The sequence below is a fragment of the Sporothrix brasiliensis genome, assembly GCF_000820605.1.
Source record: "Sporothrix brasiliensis 5110 chromosome Unknown Cont13, whole genome shotgun sequence".
Lineage (NCBI taxonomy): Eukaryota > Fungi > Ascomycota > Sordariomycetes > Ophiostomatales > Ophiostomataceae > Sporothrix > Sporothrix brasiliensis.
In genome coordinates this window covers 169242-186426 of record NW_024467132.1, presented here as the reverse complement: position 1 = coordinate 186426, position 17185 = coordinate 169242, and the positions used below count along the sequence as shown (strand labels likewise).

General features: G+C 61.6%; 9 protein-coding genes across 9 annotated transcripts; 3 read left to right on the top strand and 6 right to left on the bottom strand.

Moving 5' to 3' along the window:
- Positions 1-215: 215 nt before the first annotated feature.
- SPBR_03495 (uncharacterized protein) lies at positions 216-1568 on the bottom strand (the record flags this gene model as incomplete). The annotated part of the gene is made up of 1 exon (XM_040761786.1): positions 216-1568. One exon carries the CDS (start codon positions 1566-1568, stop codon positions 216-218), a length of 1353 nt encoding a protein of 450 aa, XP_040623084.1.
- Positions 1569-4260: 2692 nt separating this feature from the next.
- Positions 4261-5892, top strand: SPBR_03470 (inosine-uridine preferring nucleoside hydrolase; the record flags this gene model as incomplete). Its single annotated transcript, XM_040761761.1, has 5 exons — positions 4261-4300; positions 4368-4470; positions 4537-4709; positions 4772-4806; positions 4879-5892. 5 exons carry the CDS (start codon positions 4261-4263, stop codon positions 5890-5892), a joined length of 1365 nt encoding a protein of 454 aa, XP_040623083.1.
- A 168-nt stretch (positions 5893-6060) lies between these two features.
- On the bottom strand, positions 6061-6492 carry SPBR_03547 (U6 snRNA-associated Sm-like protein LSm8; the record flags this gene model as incomplete). Its single annotated transcript, XM_040761838.1, has 3 exons — positions 6061-6255; positions 6323-6399; positions 6462-6492. The coding sequence occupies 3 exons, from the start codon at positions 6490-6492 to the stop codon at positions 6061-6063; spliced, it is 303 nt and encodes a 100-aa protein (XP_040623082.1).
- Positions 6493-7210: 718 nt separating this feature from the next.
- Positions 7211-8414, top strand: SPBR_03508 (2,4-dihydroxyhept-2-ene-1,7-dioic acid aldolase; the record flags this gene model as incomplete). The annotated part of the gene is made up of 4 exons (XM_040761799.1): positions 7211-7544; positions 7610-7702; positions 7770-7795; positions 7863-8414. 4 exons carry the CDS (start codon positions 7211-7213, stop codon positions 8412-8414), a joined length of 1005 nt encoding a protein of 334 aa, XP_040623081.1.
- A 23-nt stretch (positions 8415-8437) lies between these two features.
- On the bottom strand, positions 8438-8867 carry SPBR_09254 (glutaredoxin domain protein; the record flags this gene model as incomplete). The annotated part of the gene is made up of 2 exons (XM_040767380.1): positions 8438-8569; positions 8664-8867. The coding sequence occupies 2 exons, from the start codon at positions 8865-8867 to the stop codon at positions 8438-8440; spliced, it is 336 nt and encodes a 111-aa protein (XP_040623080.1).
- A 967-nt stretch (positions 8868-9834) lies between these two features.
- On the top strand, positions 9835-11009 carry SPBR_09248 (uncharacterized protein; the record flags this gene model as incomplete). The annotated part of the gene is made up of 2 exons (XM_040767374.1): positions 9835-9940; positions 10012-11009. 2 exons carry the CDS (start codon positions 9835-9837, stop codon positions 11007-11009), a joined length of 1104 nt encoding a protein of 367 aa, XP_040623079.1.
- A 277-nt stretch (positions 11010-11286) lies between these two features.
- Positions 11287-12693, bottom strand: SPBR_03485 (uncharacterized protein; the record flags this gene model as incomplete). The annotated part of the gene is made up of 1 exon (XM_040761776.1): positions 11287-12693. One exon carries the CDS (start codon positions 12691-12693, stop codon positions 11287-11289), a length of 1407 nt encoding a protein of 468 aa, XP_040623078.1.
- A 582-nt stretch (positions 12694-13275) lies between these two features.
- On the bottom strand, positions 13276-15363 carry SPBR_03444 (uncharacterized protein; the record flags this gene model as incomplete). Its single annotated transcript, XM_040761735.1, has 5 exons — positions 13276-13546; positions 13736-14549; positions 14607-15117; positions 15187-15238; positions 15347-15363. 5 exons carry the CDS (start codon positions 15361-15363, stop codon positions 13276-13278), a joined length of 1665 nt encoding a protein of 554 aa, XP_040623077.1.
- Positions 15364-15544: 181 nt separating this feature from the next.
- SPBR_03502 (sucrose cleavage family protein) lies at positions 15545-16846 on the bottom strand (the record flags this gene model as incomplete). Its single annotated transcript, XM_040761793.1, has 1 exon — positions 15545-16846. One exon carries the CDS (start codon positions 16844-16846, stop codon positions 15545-15547), a length of 1302 nt encoding a protein of 433 aa, XP_040623076.1.
- Between the last annotated feature and the right edge of the window lie 339 nt (positions 16847-17185).

Genomic DNA, 17185 nt, shown 5'->3' with positions numbered 1-17185 from the left:
CTTTGTGGTACTTTTCAAGTCGTGGTCAATGCCGCAGGACGAGTCCTCCTCTAAAATATCATCCTCCGTACATTGGGGCCGCCCTTAATATACATTTTCAATAACACAGGGGTTCGTCCGGAAACGAAACCTAAAAGGGGCGGACGGTCTCGCCACCGCCAGCGCCCAACCGTGCCACGCGCCCAACAGTTGTGGCCGTGCATAAACGAACACGGCTACACGTCCCACTCCTCCTCCTGCTCCTCGGCCGGTTCATCGACGGTCAGGGCAGCAAACGAGGACTGTGAGGCAACCGCGGCAGCGGGACGCGGCTTCTGGGCCCCGGGCGCAGGAGTGGCCGCAGCGGCGGCAGCAGTAACAACAGGAGCGGCTTTTGTCGCGGCCGGAGGAGGGGCGGCGGGCGCAGCAGCAGCAGCAGCAGGAGCCTCCGCGGCTGGTGCGGCGTCCTTGGTCTTCTTATTCTTGCGGCCCTTGGTCACCGTGTTCCACGAGTCCTCGTTCTGGTCCTTGCGCAAAATCTCCATCTGCTCCTCCTCCGAGGGCAGCGACGACATCCAGTCCTCGTTCTTGTCGTACGACGGGACAGACGACTTGGACGCATCAGTCTGGATGTTCGCGTCAAACGTGTCAAGGGGCTGCGCGGGCACAAAGCCGTTGGTGCCAGACGGGCCACCGGACGAGGCCATCTTGCCGTTGTTGCCCTGGCCGGTCCATGCGTTGGACGCGGCCTGCGCAGCCATGAATGCAGAGCCGTCCTTGGCAGCACGGCCCTCGGCTTGCCGGGCGGTGCGGCGCTGGGCCTCGAGCTTCACCTTGCGGTCCGACTCAGCAGCCTCACGCTCGGCCTTGGCCAGCTCCGCCTTCTTGCGGTTCTGGCGCTGCTTCTTGGACTCGACCACCTCGGGCGCCTTGGTCTTCTGCGTCTTGTAGTTGGGCTTCTCCTCGGTGCCCGTCAGGCGCAGGACAGAGGGGCCAGGCGCGGCCTTCTCGAGCATGTCGTCGACGGCGCCAGCCTGGGTGGCGGCGGCAAGAACAGGCGACGTCGCAGCGGACGAGTTGTCGTCGTCAGCGTCGATGCCGGCAGTGGACGACGCCGCCGAGACGCCGCCGGCGTCGGCAGCCGCGACGGGCGCCTCTTCGGCGCGGGACTGCTTGACACTCTTCTGGCGGGACTCCTCCTTGGCCTTTCCTGTGAACTTGGTGCCCTGCTTGACGCTGTTGAGCTGGCGAGCAAACTCCCGGTTGCGCGCGGCGTCGCGGTCGCGGTCAGCGTCGCGGTCGTCCGAGCTGTAGTTGTAGGTCGGGGCGGCTTGTGCTGGTGCTGGCGACGGTGGCTTTGGCTTGGCATCTAGCGTGCCCTGTGTCGCCGGCTTCGGCTTGCTCTCCTTTTGCTGCTTGGCCTTCTTGTAGCCCTTTTGCGCGCCCGCGGCCTGGCGTTCCAGGCGCGACCGCTGCTGCTCGCGGCTCGACTGGATGCGCTGCGAGGTCGAGAACTCGCGGTAGCCCAGGACGCCAAACAGTCCCAGGACAACGACCCAGCCGGCTAGTGTAGACATGGAGACACCCATGGTTGTAGATTTTGGAGATGGTGAATGGATAGGGTGGGAGCAGGGAAACAACGAAGAAGACGGTTCGTCGAAAGCTGATAGCGAGCCTCAATAGCAAGAGGACAAGGAAGCGAGTGCAGTCGAGAAAGGATGGAGGATGTCGTGTCGGACAGCGAAAAGAGGTTTGTTTGTCGAAGTGGCCTTGTTCGTATTCGGGCGCTTGCTTGACCGGGGATCCGAGACGTGGATACGTGTGACGGCAGATGTTTTACTGGCTGCCAAACTCGGGTCGACAGCCGGTGTAATATGCAGCTGTGCTTGTTCCTGGTTGAACTGTTGTCTCACGGCTGCCCGGGGACGAGAGAGAGAGAGAGAGAAACAGTCGACAGATGCAGGAGAGCGCAATTGATGCTAAGAGCGACGTCGGTCGAGCATGGAAGATCGACGTTCAAGGGTCGCGGAGTCGTCGAAAGGATGGCTGCAGTGCTGCGAAAGTACGATAATGGAGGGGAATGTGGTTGTCAAGGCAGAGAAATGCGTGGAAGCAAAAGTGAAGCCGAAACAAAGGCTAGAGATGGCAACAAAGGTCGAGGTTAGGGAGATCGGCAAGAGAGGAGGGTCTGAGTGAGGGAAACCGTTGGGTAGGCCGCACGCACGGCAGGGGCGAGTGTACTGGTGATGGCAACGCCACAAGAAGAAGGAGGGCCCGGGAGTTCGAAAGGTGAGGAAGGAAAGCTTTGCGAGCGCCAAAAAATGAGAGGCAAGAACGACACAAGAAAAGGAGGGTAAGGGACTCAGGGGAGGAAAGAGCAAAAGCGCGAGGAAGGAAAGAGAGGCAAATGAAACACCAAGAACACGGTATTTCGCAGCGAATGGGGAAACAGCAACCACGTCCCTTGCCGTTTTGGGACCTGAGGGACTGACTGGACAGGTTGTTCAATATGGGTATGAGGCTAGACCGGGAAGGAGCTGTTTTGTGGGACACGCTTTAGTTACTGGCGGGTAAGGCACGTCGTAGTGTGGGAAGGTGTGACGGAGCAGTAAGAGCAGAAGGAAGGTGCGAACAGCAAGAGGGCAAGAATACAGAGGGCAACGCTGGCAGTAAGATAGTAATTACTGGACAGATGATAGATGGCAGGGCCAAAACGAGGCAATGGAGACGGGGCGCGTTGGAGGGAGACGGATCAGGCGAAACTAGTTTGAGAATGCGCGATGGAAATAAACAGGTGGCTTCACCACGTTTAATGGTGCTGCAACGGTTCAGCACAAAGGGTCTTTTGTTGGGGGACAATTGGGGGCTGTTTCGATTTAGGGCATTAATTTTGCAATTGTTTTTATTGCTTGCGATGGAGAACAGTGCTGAGGAAGGTGCGAACATGTGCACAAGGGCGCTGTGCGCTAGCGCCTTGGAAACAACCTATTCTGGAATCAGCAGTCAAGTCCGCCAAAACCTGCAAGGTGTAATTACGTATGCCGCACTGCCCAGCCCGGGTTTTGAAGGCCGTGACGGCATATCTCGACGAGATCTTGTCGAAATACCCGTCATAACTTTTAGATTTCCATGGTACGGGGCATTGTGAGGAGATGTAGCATCGCAGAGACAGACGAGGTGGGTGATGCCCGTGTTGGAAGGAGCACACTCTGTAAGGGAGAGAGATGCTGGGAGGAAACGGTGTCCACTCAACCGCCCAGAACGGAAGGACGCACTCTGCAATCAGGGCGTTCGGTCCGGCAGCTCAATGGGGTCCTTCCTGCCTCACATAATGGTCTACGGAGCCAGCTAGACAGTGTCGAAACGGAGGACAGAAAAAAGGAAAAGAAAGACAGTATGCAGGAGAGGAGAGACAGCTGTCTTTCGTTTCCATTCCAGCTTGCCTTGTCTTTCGTCTGTTACGCATCACCAAAACGAGATGCCAAGCCCGTGGCTTTTCTACTCGGGAGTACCGAAGCAATAATGCTCCGTAGGTGGAAAGTGTGGGCGGAGAATAGGGGCGGAAAGGGGTTCAGCACGGTGACAAACACAGTGCAAAACAGTGCGACTCGCACGCAGAGAGCAGAACGGATTTTCGGCACTACGTCGAACTGCGCCGGTACACCGACCGGGAAGGCACGAACCACAGTGAAAAAATGTCCCCATAGGGTCTTGCCTTCTACAGGCGGCCGGTGGATATCGACGGCTGTTCTTTCCCAGCGAGAAAGCAGGTCCTTTATCGGGTCTTGATAACGCTCTCGTGATATCTCGAATTCGATTTCCTTGTCATCACAGCCTCTACCTGGACGATAGGACTCTTTCTTGCTCAGCAACGCAGTTTGATTTCCTGACTTGATTTCAAATTTTGGTTGTTTTGGCTTGTGTCAGTCCGTCACATACCCTATCTTCACGGCGACGCACACCCCTCATCTTATCGCGGAACACGAACCCCCGCAAGGTGGAATTCTGCCGCCGAGACACATCGGACGGGAACTGCAGGAATAGAAACCAGATTTCAGAAGCACGGCTGCAAAGTACAAAGTACGGCGTGCGAATCACAGGTAGGTGCCAAGTTCCGACAGAGACCCTGCCGCTAAGCGCAACCGGGATTTTTATTTGGTTATATTGTCGCCAATTTTCATGAACGAGCAGCCCTGGAGCCCCAGCTAAGCGATCGCACAGCCGACCACAGGGAGCACGCGACCCCCCGGACCTGACCCTGGGACCTAGCACACAGAGAACATGGCGCCCAAGAACCGCATTATCATCGACACCGACCCGGGTACGTTGAGATGAGGCGGAAGATTGTGGCGATGCTCGTTGTGCTGCAGCCTTGCTAACGTCCGTAGGTGTTGATGATGTCCTCGCCATTTTGCTGGCGCTCAGCGCGTCGCCCGAGGACTTGGAGGTGGTCATGCTGTCGGTGACGTACGGCAACGTGCCGTTGCAAGGGTACGGTATCGGCGGTCTCTGGCTGTACGGCGTGTTTCTTTGCATCTTTACTTGCTAACAAGACAGCTGCCTACGCAATGTCGTGGCGCTCTTCCACGTCCTGGAGAAGGAGATGGCATGGCGGGAATCGACCGGCCGGACGAGCAAGGCGTTTGGCGGTCTGAAGGCGTTCAAGCCGATCGTTGCCATCGGCGCCGAGCACGCGCTGGAGGACGAGGAGCTCATGGCCGACCACTTCCGTGGGTTCCTGTGATGTTTGCATCTGTTCATATTGGCATTGGCTGACAACACGGACCTATAGACGGCGCTGACGGCCTGCATGGCGTGCATGAAGCTGTACGTGCGATTGCATCCCATCTGTCTTACTCTATGTACCGCCCCCAAGAGATGGCCTACTGACGCGCATAGCACCCGGACCTTACGCCGTCCGAGACATGGCGGTCCCTGTTTGCTGACGGCGACGCCCCTGCCGCATCGGATGCGCTGTCCTTCTCGTCCTACTTTACGCCCTCCAAGACACCGTCGCACAAGGAGATTCTGCGCATCCTCAAAGAGGAGCCGGCCGACACGATCACGATCATTGCCATTGGTCCGCTGACCAACATGGCGCTCGCCGCCGCCGAGGACCCGGAGACGTTCTTGCGTGTCAAGGAGCTCGTCGTCATGGGCGGCGCCGTCCACGTCGAGGGCAACATCACGCCCGTCGCCGAGTTCAACTGCTATGCCGACGCCGTGGCCGCGGCCCGCGTCTACGCCCTCACCTCGCCCACGCCCGCGTCCACCATGCCGCCCACGCTGCACGGCGCGTCCAAGCTGCCGCCATACCCCGCCACGCTGTCCCGGACCCTGTCTCTGACGCTGCTGCCGCTCGACATCACGACGCCGCACCTGCTGAACAAGAACTTCTTCCTCGGGCAGATTGCAAGCGCCGAGCAGGCCGGCAGTCCGCTGGCGCGCTGGTGCCGGACGTTCATGGTGGGCACGTTCAACAAGATCGAGTCCATCCTGGGCGACGGCAGCGAGCCGGGGCTGTCCCTGCACGACCCGCTGTGTGTGTGGTACATGATGCTGCGGGACGACCCGCGGTGGACGGCGACGGCGAAGCCCGAGGACCTGCGCGTGGAGACGTCGGGCCAGTGGACGCGCGGCATGCACGTCGTGGACCGGCGGCAGCGCAGCAAACCGGGCGACCACACGGAAGGGTTTGCCAGCGTCGCAGCCAATGCCATTGTGCAGAGCGACGGCAGTGCCGGGACACCGGCCGCCGCAGCGCCATCTGCTGCGGCAGCCGGCGACGACAACGTCCCCGGCGACACCATGGGCTGGTTGAGCGTGCGTAAGGGCAACCGCATCAACCGCATCGTCGGGTCGCCGGGCGAGCTGGCCTTTGCCGATGTCCTGATGAAGAGCCTGTTTGCCTGAGAATATGTCGGTGCAGGCGTACCGATCTGGTGATATTTTTAATGAATCTATTGAAATGTTTTAAGCTGGCTGCAGCCTTTTGATTTTACTGGGTATCTAGTTTCAAAATGGGTGACCTCTCGTAATCCGGCACTGTTCCTTCAGTGATGTGTCTTGGTGGGCGTCGCCCTATATGTGCTTCGTCGTTCCAATGACGTGCCCGCGCACCTTTGTCCAGTCAATCGACGCGTCCAGCTGCTCGTCCACCAAGCCGATGCTGCACACGTTGTCGCCACGCACGAGGTACAGCCCAAGGGGCACCTCAGCAGACGCCTCGTCGTCGTCGGGCGTGTTGATAACACGCTCAATTGTGCCCAGTAACACCTGCAAGAGTCAGCACAAGATTCGTACGAGGGCTAAAGCCTGCCTCTGAGAGCTCAACAAAGCTTACCAAGTTGGTCGAGTTGTCGATGCTGGCGAGAGTGCCAACGAGGATGCGCGAGTCGACTGTGAGAACGAGGACCTTTTCTAAAGGGAGACACAACGTTAGCCCATTTTCTTTCCAAGGAATACATTCCATACAAACGCACTCTCTAGGTAGTTGTTCAAGAGGGCCGCCATGGCGGCGGGTCGGCGTGAGCGAGACGGACGGGCAGTCAAGGAGGAGCGCGGTGAGGCCGTGGTCGAGATGACCGGGCAGGCGGCTGTGGTAGTCAAGCTCCTGGGATGTGAGGCGTCGCTGTCGTCGTCGGGGGTCGTCGTCTCGATCAATGTCGGAGGTGAGGTGCAGGGATCGCAAAAGAAGCAGTGCGATGTAGTTGGCGGTTGTAGCTGCCTTTTGTGCCGACCCTCTATAACTTGGTGCTAGCTTGAAAAGGTGTGGCGCATATTGCCCACTAGCCACAGCGATAAGCTCTGAGCCACGACCAGGACAACAGTCAACACGCACAATAACCCAGGCCGTCCCTGTTTCAACAGCTTTTCGGTTTACGGGTAACACAAGTATAAATCAATGGTTAAAGAACTTCCTCATCGTGAAAGAATGCACAGATTGCAAATGGCAGAGATACACTCGAGTGGTGCTCTCGCCATGTCGGCTTAAACATACATGATCGTGCCTTCCCCCTCAACGGAAATCAGCGGCTCTACCCCGCAAGATCGTGCCTGCCCAGAACGGCGGTGCCCCGTAGTTCGCGTGTTTCTCATGCACATCACTCATTACGGCGATATCGCAGGGACGTTTATGGCCGATAAATAGGGGCGTCTTTGGCCAGTTCCTGTTTTGTAGATTCCAACTCTGCCATTACTACATCCGTACTTTGAAACGCCGGCCATCAACATGGCTTCCAGTGCTGCCGTTTCCACTCTCCGTCGGCCTAGCCACTTCCGACACATCGGCCTACCTGAGACCAACTTTACGCGGGTACCTCGGCGCTCGTACCAGGCCGCGGCGCCATCCACTTCGGCCAAGCCACTGCCCCACGATGCCATGAGCAAGGCGAACCCGTTGCGGCAGGCGTTCACGCGCCTCCGGAGCGCCGACAGCTCGGCACGCGGACAGGCCAGTCTGGGCATGTGGCAGATGCTGCCGGGCGCCTATATCTCGCGGACGCTGGCACGGACGCCGGGGATTGATTGGGTGCTGGTCGACTGCGAGCACGGCGCGATTGATGGTAGGCACCCGAGGCGATGTGCAGACAGTCACGAGAGGGAGACGGAGAGCCCTGCTGACCAACAGATGCCGAAATGCACGCGGCTGTGCCTGTGATTGCCGCCGAGGGCGCGTCGCCCATTGTCCGGATTCCCGACTTCCAGTCGTGGATGGTGAAGCGTGAGTCTCCGCCGGGATTTGGTGTTTTCTCAGAGTGCCATGGCAGTGCTGACGGCCGGTTGATCAGGCGCTCTCGACAGCGGTGCCCATGGAGTATGTATTGACTCTGCGTTGGTTGAATATTGCACCTTTTTTACTTTTCATATTGCCTCGCTGACAGACGCAGATTCTCGCTCCGCTTATCCGCACGGTTGACGAGGTCAAGGAATTCGTCGCTGCGTGCAAGTTCCCACCACAGGGCCGCCGCGGTTTCGGCTCACCACTCGCCATGCAGGGCTTCCGCGTCACGCAAGAGGACGACCCGAGCCCGCACCCCGTCGCCCTGCCGACGTTCACAGAGTACCTCGACCAGGCCAACGCGAGCATTGTGACGATGGTGCAGATCGAGACGCGCGACGCGGTGGAGAACGTCGAGGCCATTGCACCACTCGTCGACGCGCTCTTTGTCGGGCCCTTTGACCTTGCCAACAACATCGGCCACCCGATCCGCGACGGCGTGTTTCCCACGGAGGTCAAGGACGCCATGGCGCGTGTGCTGGCGGCCGCGCAGTCCGTCGAGGGCTGCTGTTGCGGCGTCTATGCGGGCTCGCCCGCGCAGGCACGCGACTACGCGGCGGCCGGGTTCCACATGGTCAATGTGGTGACGGACGTGCTGACGCTGCAGGCGGCGGCATCCGCGGCGGTCCACGTGGCGCGGGGCCAAGGCGGATGACGTGGACGGAGCGGAGCGGAGGGCTAGGCGTCGTTCTTCTCCACAAGATCCATTTTGGCTTTCACGTCGTCGGGATCGAAGCGGTGCATGAGTTTGACGGCGCGCGACGCCAGCTTGGGGTCTTCCTCGGCCGCCGTAATCTTGCTGACATGGATCTGTTTTGTTAGTGATGGCTCCATAAACATGAGTCATGGCAGCGGCATTCCTATCATGACATTGCATTCCAATATGACAACGGCATTCCCTTACCACGGGTACATCCAAGTCGTAGAGATCCCGCCAGCCTTTATGGACGGGGTCGATGACGTCGACTTCGCGGTAGTCAAACGGCCGAGCGTCCCAGACGTGGGAGAGAGCTGACTTGGCGCGCGTACAGAGGCCGCAATTGGGCCGCGTAAACAGCGTAATGCGGCATTTCTGCTGCTGCTGCAGAAGACGGGCCGTCAATCGCATGGTGATGAAGGGATACTATTGCTGTATTGCTGTATTGCTGTATTGCTGTCGTGCCGCAGCTGTGGCTGATGGGTAATTCGTAGAAGCAGCTTCATTGGCACAGCAGCACCTTCCTCACACGATGTTGGCCGTGGACACTGTGCCTTCCTCGATCCAGTAAAGCGGGGTTTGTAATGTATGGCGGCAGGTGCTGAAGAGCAACTGCAGCTAAGAGTGGGGCCTGTTTCAGCATCTCGCTTGCCATATGGTACCCAAACGTCAACCACGTTGTCGGTATTTGCATTGCACGGACAGCCAACGGTCGTCGGTGAGAAGCATCAAGCATTGGTGTTTTCTCTGCATTGTCGGACATTGTCTGGGCGGCCTGTCCTGTAGCTTGTTTTGCATCAAAGAGCACTCAGGTGTGTGTACAGTCATAGCACGTTGCCGGTCGCACTTGCCGTCAGTTTTTTCGGTTTTGTCGGACTTTGTCCATTTCGATTAGTCGAGGCAAAACAGGGCAGGAGCTCCGCTGTAGGATGGCTGTAGTTCGTAGGGCAGGCGCGACGAACCGACCTTCTGGAACCACCTACTTCCCCCGCCAAAGCACCAAAGAAGCAAAGAAAAAAACTGGGTCGTGGATTTTCTCCCGAATGGAAGCTGTTGGAAGATCGCCGTCAGAATTTCCACCGCCAGAAAACTCGCCCAGTCAACACCAAAACGGACAGGCAGGCTTGACACATTTCTCCCGAAGAAAACGACGAATTGATCAAAGTCGTTTGCACCTGGCAACAGTCAACCAGCACAAGGACTTGACGAGGTGAACATCAGAGAATAAGAGCCCCTCCAAGAAGCCCAGCAACGAAGAAGCTCTTGTTGTCATCACCTTTTCGGCAACGATCGATTTCGCGGGGTAGCATTGCAAGAGAAACAAACGATTCAAGGGCACGCAAACCCAAACCAGGCTTGACCGCCCAATCATACGACCATGGCCCAGAAGTGCGTGCACCAGGGCTGCGGCAAGCAGTACACGGACCCGGACGAGGTCTGCAGGTACCATCCGGGGCCGCCGGTCTTTCACGAAGGGCAAAAGGGTGAGTCCAGACAGGATCTGTCATGGCTGTCGACACATTGGAGGTGGGCAGGAAGCTGACGAGCATCACAGGCTGGACGTGCTGCAAGCCGCGGGTCCTGACGTTTGAGGAGTTTATGGAGATTACGCCCTGCACGGAGGGCAAGCACAGCACGACCGACCTGCCGCCCAAGGTCGAGAAGAAGGAGACGCCGGCCGACGTGCAAGCCGTTCCGGTGGCACCAACAACAGCCACTTCGTCCGCCGAGACGCTCGGCCCCGCCATGCCGCGCACGCCCCTTGCCATGCCGACCCGCGAAAAGCAGACCGACAGCTCTCCTTCCTCTTCCACACTGGCAGCAGCAGCCGGCGGGGCCGCCACACAGCCACCGCCGCCGCCGCCCGAGTCCGACGACGACGACACGTCCCTCGCGATCCCCGACGGGCGCATGTGCCGGCGGCGCGGGTGCGGCGTGGCGTACAAGGCAGGCACGAAGCGCGGCGGCAGCGATGCAGACCCGGAGCGCTGCGTGCACCACCCGGGCGCGCCCATCTTCCACGAGGGCAGCAAGGGCTACAGCTGCTGCAAGCGGCGCGTGCTCGAGTTTGACCAGTTTATGAAGATTGAGGGCTGCCAGACGAAGCCGCGGCACCTGTTTGTGGGCAGCGGCAAGAAGGACAGGAAGGCGGCGGGTGCCGGCGGCGAGGCAGGCAGCCACACGGCCGGCGGCGACGGCAGCGAAGAGCTGCTCGACAATGTGCGGTTCGACTTTTACCAGTCGGCGACGTCGCTGACGGTGTCCTTCTTCCTCAAGAAGATTGACAAGACGCGGGCCGTGGTCCGCTTTACGGAGCAGGGCATCGCGCTGGATCTGCCGACGACGGACGCGCCGGTGCCCAAGCGGTACAAGAAGCAGGTGTCGCTGTACGGGGCCATTGACCCGGCCAAGTCCAAGTACAGCGTGCTGGGCACGAAGCTGGAGGTGGTGCTGGCCAAGGCGGTGGTGAGCTCGTGGCCTGTGCTGCGCAGCGACGACCGGCCGACGGGCGAGATCTTCCAGGTCGCGCGGGCCGGCAAGGTGGAGCGGTAGAGCCCGCAATCGCATAGACGCATAGATGTATATGAGATACGAACTAGAGTGGACGAGACGATACGGGGGGATGGGGAGGGGCGGGAATGGGTAATGGAGTGAATGGTAAAAGGACAGTTATGGATTGGAGAACAAGGGGCGTGTTTGGCTCGGGGCATTGCGTTTGCATATTCAAGACTTTACATGATTCAATACACATGTTCGATGCAAGTATTAGGTCCCCACAAGAAAAAATCATGACGTGCGATTCCTTGTTATATACACATTGTACACAGCCTCACGAGCTCATGCCCTCCATCAGCTCAATCTGGTCCAGCAGCATGCCCTTGCGCATAATGTACTCGCGCAGCGCCTGGAACTCGGTGCCCTCCTCCTCGCCGAAGCGGTGCGCCTCGCGGAACCCAAAGGCGCAGGCCACGCTGTCGAGCGCCGCGCGCTCCTCTTCGCGCAGCCACCGCTCGCGCAGCGGCGTGCCGGGCGCCCACGTCACGCGGCGCATCTGGTCGTTGGCCGTCGTGTTGGCGACGACGCCGATGGTGCCCGTAAAGGCAATGTAGGCCAGGATCGCGGCAAACGACAGGCTCGTCGCCGTCGTCGTGTCCATGGTCTCCTGCAGCGTGGCCAGCTTGGACGCCAGGCTGTACGTCGCCGCCGGCACGCCCACGACGACAAACGCCGGCAGCAGGCCGTGGCGCAGCAGCTTGGCGCGGACAAACGCCGGCGCCGCGTACGTGTGCTCGATCACGCCGACGGCGGCGTCCAGGTTCTGTGCGGCCAGGGCCGCCTCCAGAGCGGTCGCGGCCACGCGGGAGCCCACAGCGCTCGACGGCCGCCGCGGGTTCTGCGTCTTGTAGGTGATGGGGCCGCCGGCCGCGGCGCCCGCCGAGGGCGCCGGCGCCGGCTTGGATGCGTAGAGGCGGAGCACGTGCGGCAGCGACTCCGGGCGGCCCAGCCGCGCCTGGATCTGGACGTACTGCTCCAGCAGCTGCGGCGTCAGAAACACGCGCGGCTCATCTGCAATCATGTAGGCGGCATCGGAGATCTGGTCGATGGCCCGGCGGAGGCGCGGGGCTGCGTCCACGGTCGGGTCCGCGGCCGCTGGCGCGGCCGCAGTCCTGCGCCCGTCCAGCGACAGCAGCGTCGAGGCGGCCGTGTCCGACTGGTGGTCGATGCTGCTGAGCTGCGGCTGCACGGCGGCGTCCATGATCAGATCGGCCGCCTCGCTGCATATGCGCAGGGCCGTCGCCGTCTCGTCCTCGGAGGGCACGCCTGGGTGGCTCAGGAGCCGGTCGCGCGCGCCGTTGACGAGGGCGGCCACCTTGTCCAGGTCCGGCAGGGTGACTGGCTGCGGACGTGAAGCTACTGCGGTGGCGATATCGGCCTGTCGCTGCCTTGGTGCGAATGTCGTCGAGACAAATCGCTGGCCGTGTGTCGTCGAGAGTAGTGGTGGCGGCAGAGACGTCCGCGCGGCACACCTTGACGAAACCATGGCAGCCATCTGTGCCATGCCCGCCCGACCGCCGCATATCCGCGCCCGCCGGGCCGTGTGAAAGGCCATCAAGGACCCTGGAGTCGATATTGCTCCCCGCGCATTACTGCAGCCCACAGTCTTCGATGCGCACTCCAGCGCCTGGCGCAGCTGCGGCTGTCGGGGCCGGTGGGCCGCCCGGCATTGTGTGAGCATGATGTGTTGGTCCTCTCTGGTGAATTGGCCGTCGCGGGGTGGTCGCCAGAGTTGCCGTTCGCTGTTCCTTTTGTCGAGACGTCCAAATTCAACAGCTGCCGATTTCGATGTGCAGGGATTGGCGGAGACTGTGTGAATACAGTGTGTAAACTCAATTCATACTGTATATTCCTCGTGGTGTGGTCCTGCCCTGCGCCTTGCCTTTGCTCTTTCCCCAAGCCTCACTGGACCCACTTGCCGGTCCAACTGCGTAATCCTGCGTCTTGGGGACAGGCAAGGCAGTGACGAAACACGCCGCTCTTGCCTCTGCAGCGAGGAAACAGTGAGGAAGGTGCCCCACTTCTCCGCTGGGCTCAATGTTGGGTGCCTGCCAAAGAGCACGGCTGGGCGCCAGTCGTTCCTTCGTGTTCTACAGCTATTGACGATTTCCGCCTTCCACTTCTAATCCACTTCTAAACGCCTGCCTCATTGTCCACATTCTCGTCATCTTCGCTTCTTTCACCTTCACACCCATTCGGCCACGGCTTCGACTCCAGCCGTCCACCACACCCGCATCGTCCATTCTTACATGCAGCATTAGCTTCATTTCTTACGCAGGTCTCGACGATAGGACCGGCAGCAACCCCCTGAGCGGCCTGCCGTCGACCACGCCAGGCGGCACGCGCTCCCTTTGATTGACGAAAAGATAAACGATTTTGTGTCCCAACAGCTGCCCCTCTCGGCGTCGACGTCTTCTGCTCGTCCGCGTCCCACAGCAACGATGCCGCCGCCTCCGCCGCCTCCGCCACCCCCTCCCCCGGGCGGCATGTCCGGCATGCCTCCGCCGCCACCGCCGCCACCACCGCCTGGCGGTCTGCCATCACGGCCTCCCGCAGGGAAAGGATTGGTATGTCAGACACAGACACAGACACAGACACAGACAGCTGTTTGTCCAACCTGTTGCTAAAGTACTGACGTTCAAACATTCAGAACTCGGCCCTGCTCGGCGACATCCACAAGGGCAAGGCCCTCAAGAAGGCCGTCACCAACGACCGCTCCGCACCCGCCCTCAGCAAGTCGTCCGGCGGCGGTTCGGGCTCGTTGCCGGTGGCCGGTGCTCCTCCGATCCCGGGCGGCGCTCCTCCGCGGCCAGGTGGCGGCCTGGCACCGCCCGCTGCGGGCAACCGTGCTCGCAGCAACAGCGACCAGGGCGGCATGGACAGTGCTGGACCACCGCAGCTGGCCGGTCTCTTCTCTGGCGGCATCCCCAAACTGCGCAAGACCGGCGGCGGCGTCAATACAGGAGGTCAGTGGAGCCCCTGTGCCCTCTTTGCAGGGCACGCGACTCGACTCGACGCCCATGCTAACCATCGCAGCTGATACGACCGCCTCGTACTTGTCCGACCCCGAAGACTCGCGCGCGTCCGCCGCACCGCCGCGGCCGCCTGCGTTTGGCGCACCAAAGCCACCCGGTGGCGCTGCACCGAAGCCGCCCGGCCGCCCTGCAGTGCCTGCGCCCGGCAACCCGCTCGGCGCCGGCTTCCACCCGTCCATCTCCAACCTGCGCAAGGTGTCGGCGCGTGGCGACCGCCCTGTGTCGTCTGCCTCGCAGATTATCATGGGCAGCAAGGGCCCTCCGCCGCCCATTGGCAAGAAGCCGCCGCCGCCGCCCGGGTCCAGAAAGCCCTCGTCGAGCCTGGCCTCGCCGCCACCCACGGGCTCTGCGCCGCCCATTCCCTCGGCTGCCGCGCCTCCCGTGCCTTCGGCACCGCCCGCACCGCCTCCGCCGCCACCTCCGTCGTCCTTTGGTGCCGCCGCACCGCCTGCTCCACCTCCTCCACCGCCGCCGCCGAGTGCGATGCCGTCCTCTCCGCCGTCTCAGAGCCTTGCAGCACAGGCCATGATCCGCGCACAGCAGCAGCAGCAGCAGCAACACCAGCCAGCGTCGCCGCCTCCTCCTCCCCCGCCGCCGCCTCCGAGCAACAGTGCGCCCTCGCGGCCACCACCGCCTCCCTCGGCACCGCCTCCGCCGGCTGCCCCGTCGCACTCGCCGTCGTCGTCCTTCTCGTCGGCGCCGCCGCCCGCGCCGCCGCCACCGCCGCCACCCCCGGCGGCAGCAGCGCCTTCTGCGTCGCCGTACGGCAACGGCACACTGGCCGCGTCGTCGTCGTCTGCCAACCTGCCGCCGCCGCCGCCGCCGCCGCCGCCGCCGTCGCAGCGTGCTGCTAGCACCAGCATCAGCAGCGGCTCCAACAGCCACCCGATGCGCGTGTCGATGCTCGACCCGTCGGCGTACACGCTGATGCCCAACGGCGGCAGCGGCGGCGGCAACAGTGGGCACAGCAGCGCGCTCAACAGTCCGTCGCCGACGCGGACGGGCAGCGCGGCGGGCGCAAACAATGGATCCCTCTCGCCGCGGCCGCAGACCGGCGGCGGCGGTGCGCGCTACATTGTGCAGGACACGCGGTGGCGGTTCGTGACGGAGGACAAGTTCCCTGTGGCCCGGACATTTACCGGTGCACCCAAGCGGTACCGGGCCGGCCGTGGGAGCAGTGTGCCGTTGGATCTGAGTCTGTTTACGTAGAGGACAAGTGTTGTGGTTTTTTTTGGTGTGTGTATTTTTGTATTATTGTCTTTTGAAGGTTTTAAGTAGGTCTTTTCACTTCTGGCAGACTGTTTTGGGCTTTTCATGTGTACGTTATTCTTTTTGAGATAAAATGGTGTACCGCATTCAAGTGTTAAATAAGCCCAGGTTTGCGTATAAAGGAGCAGTGCAAAGTATTCGTCATTCATTTCTATAGGTTGTACATAGAACCGCTGAAGCCAAATAAGCCCCCCCCCCCTTCCCCCCTCCCCAGCAGCGACTCAGCGCCTACAGCCGCATAATCTGCCGCTCCTGGTTGATGGCGCCCCGGAAGTGGTCCTCGACCACACGGCCCTGCAGCACCGTCTCTTGCACGAGCCCCTCCACGTGTTCCGGCTCGACACGGCCGTACCACACGCCGTAGCCGGCCAGCGGGTGGGCGGCCAGGCCGTCGGGCGTCCGCAGGCTCGGCGGCAGATACACAATCACGTTGCCGGCAAACTTGTGTCCGCCAATGTGCGAGACCAAGCCGACGCGGGCCGTCGTCCTGCGCGCCGTCTGCATGGCTGGCGGGGGCGGCGCGTTCGTTGTCGCGCCGTCACCGTCGGCGCCCACGTAGTCGTCCGGCTCGACGGGGCCCTGCTCGACGTGGAGCCCGGCGCGGCCCAGCGCCCGCGCAAAGGCGGTCTGCAGCACGGGGCCGACGATGCCGCAGCGCGCATCGCGTGCACGGTGGCCGCAGATGAGCACCAGCACGTCGGGGATCGGCTCGCGCACGCCGTAGAACAGGCGCCGCAGGGCTGGCTTGCGCGTCAGGCGGTCGCGGTGGACGGGCGAGAGGGCGCCGTCGTGGGCGGGGTGCAGGCGCGCGGGCAGCAAAAAGGCCTGGGCGAGGGCCTCGACGGCGTCAAAGGACAGGCGCGGCAGATAGGGGATGTAGGTGAAGCTGGGCAGCAGGTAGACGGACGAGGACTGCAGGCCGACGAGGCGCGGCACGGAGGGCGGGAAGGAGGCGTTGAGGACGGCGACGTGGTGGTACGGGTCGCTGTAGGTGCCGCCGCGGCCAAAGAGCTCCTTGATGTCGGCGGCCAGGTTGTCGCCGCTGTTGGCGTCTTCGATGCGCGACGGCCAGTCGCTGGTGCCGGTGCAGACGAGGACCTGCTCGCTGTACGCGGGGATGAGGCCGTTGAGCGGGCTGGTGCGGTCGATGGGCAGGTCGGCGGGCAGCTCGGGCATGGGCTCGCAGGCGCACGTGGGCGACGGGCACGAGGGGACAGTGGCAAAGGGCAATGGAGGCCGTTCTCGTTTGGGAGAGGCCGAGGCCGAGGCCGCGGCGGACGCAGAGGCAGAGGAAGAGGCCGAGCGGCACAACGGAGACGACGAGAAGAGCCGGCGCGGAGTTGCCCGCGTTGGCCCACCGGACAGCGGCGACAGTGCCCTGTATCTTGCCCTGTGTCTTGCCCTGTATCTTGCCGGGGACGCGATTGTGAAGGGCGACGAGGACGAGGCAGAAGATGTGAAGAGGACCGGACGAGTCGACCGGAGGCCGGCCGAAGAGGCGGCCGATATGCACTTGGCAGGACTGGACATGATGAATGCGCGCGTGACGACGTCCAGTGAATGTGTGTCCGTACAATGGGAGCGTCAAAGGAGAGGCCAAAAGAGGCCAAGACGAGAGGTGAGAAGGCAGACGATTCCCAAAGAGTGCGAACGGAAGTGTGTAAGAGCGGAAGGAGACGTTGTCGGCTGCGCCTGCCGTCTTACAGGGATTGGGAGCCGCTTCGCGTCTGGTTGCACCTGCCAAGAGAGGAAGCTGCGCAGTTCCGTCCCGGAGCACCGTTTTGGGTCCGTTTAGCAGCTGTCTTGCTGTGTGTGTTTTTTTATCTCCGCAGCAAGCTCCGAGGCGTTGAGGAAGGTGCGGCCGGCGAA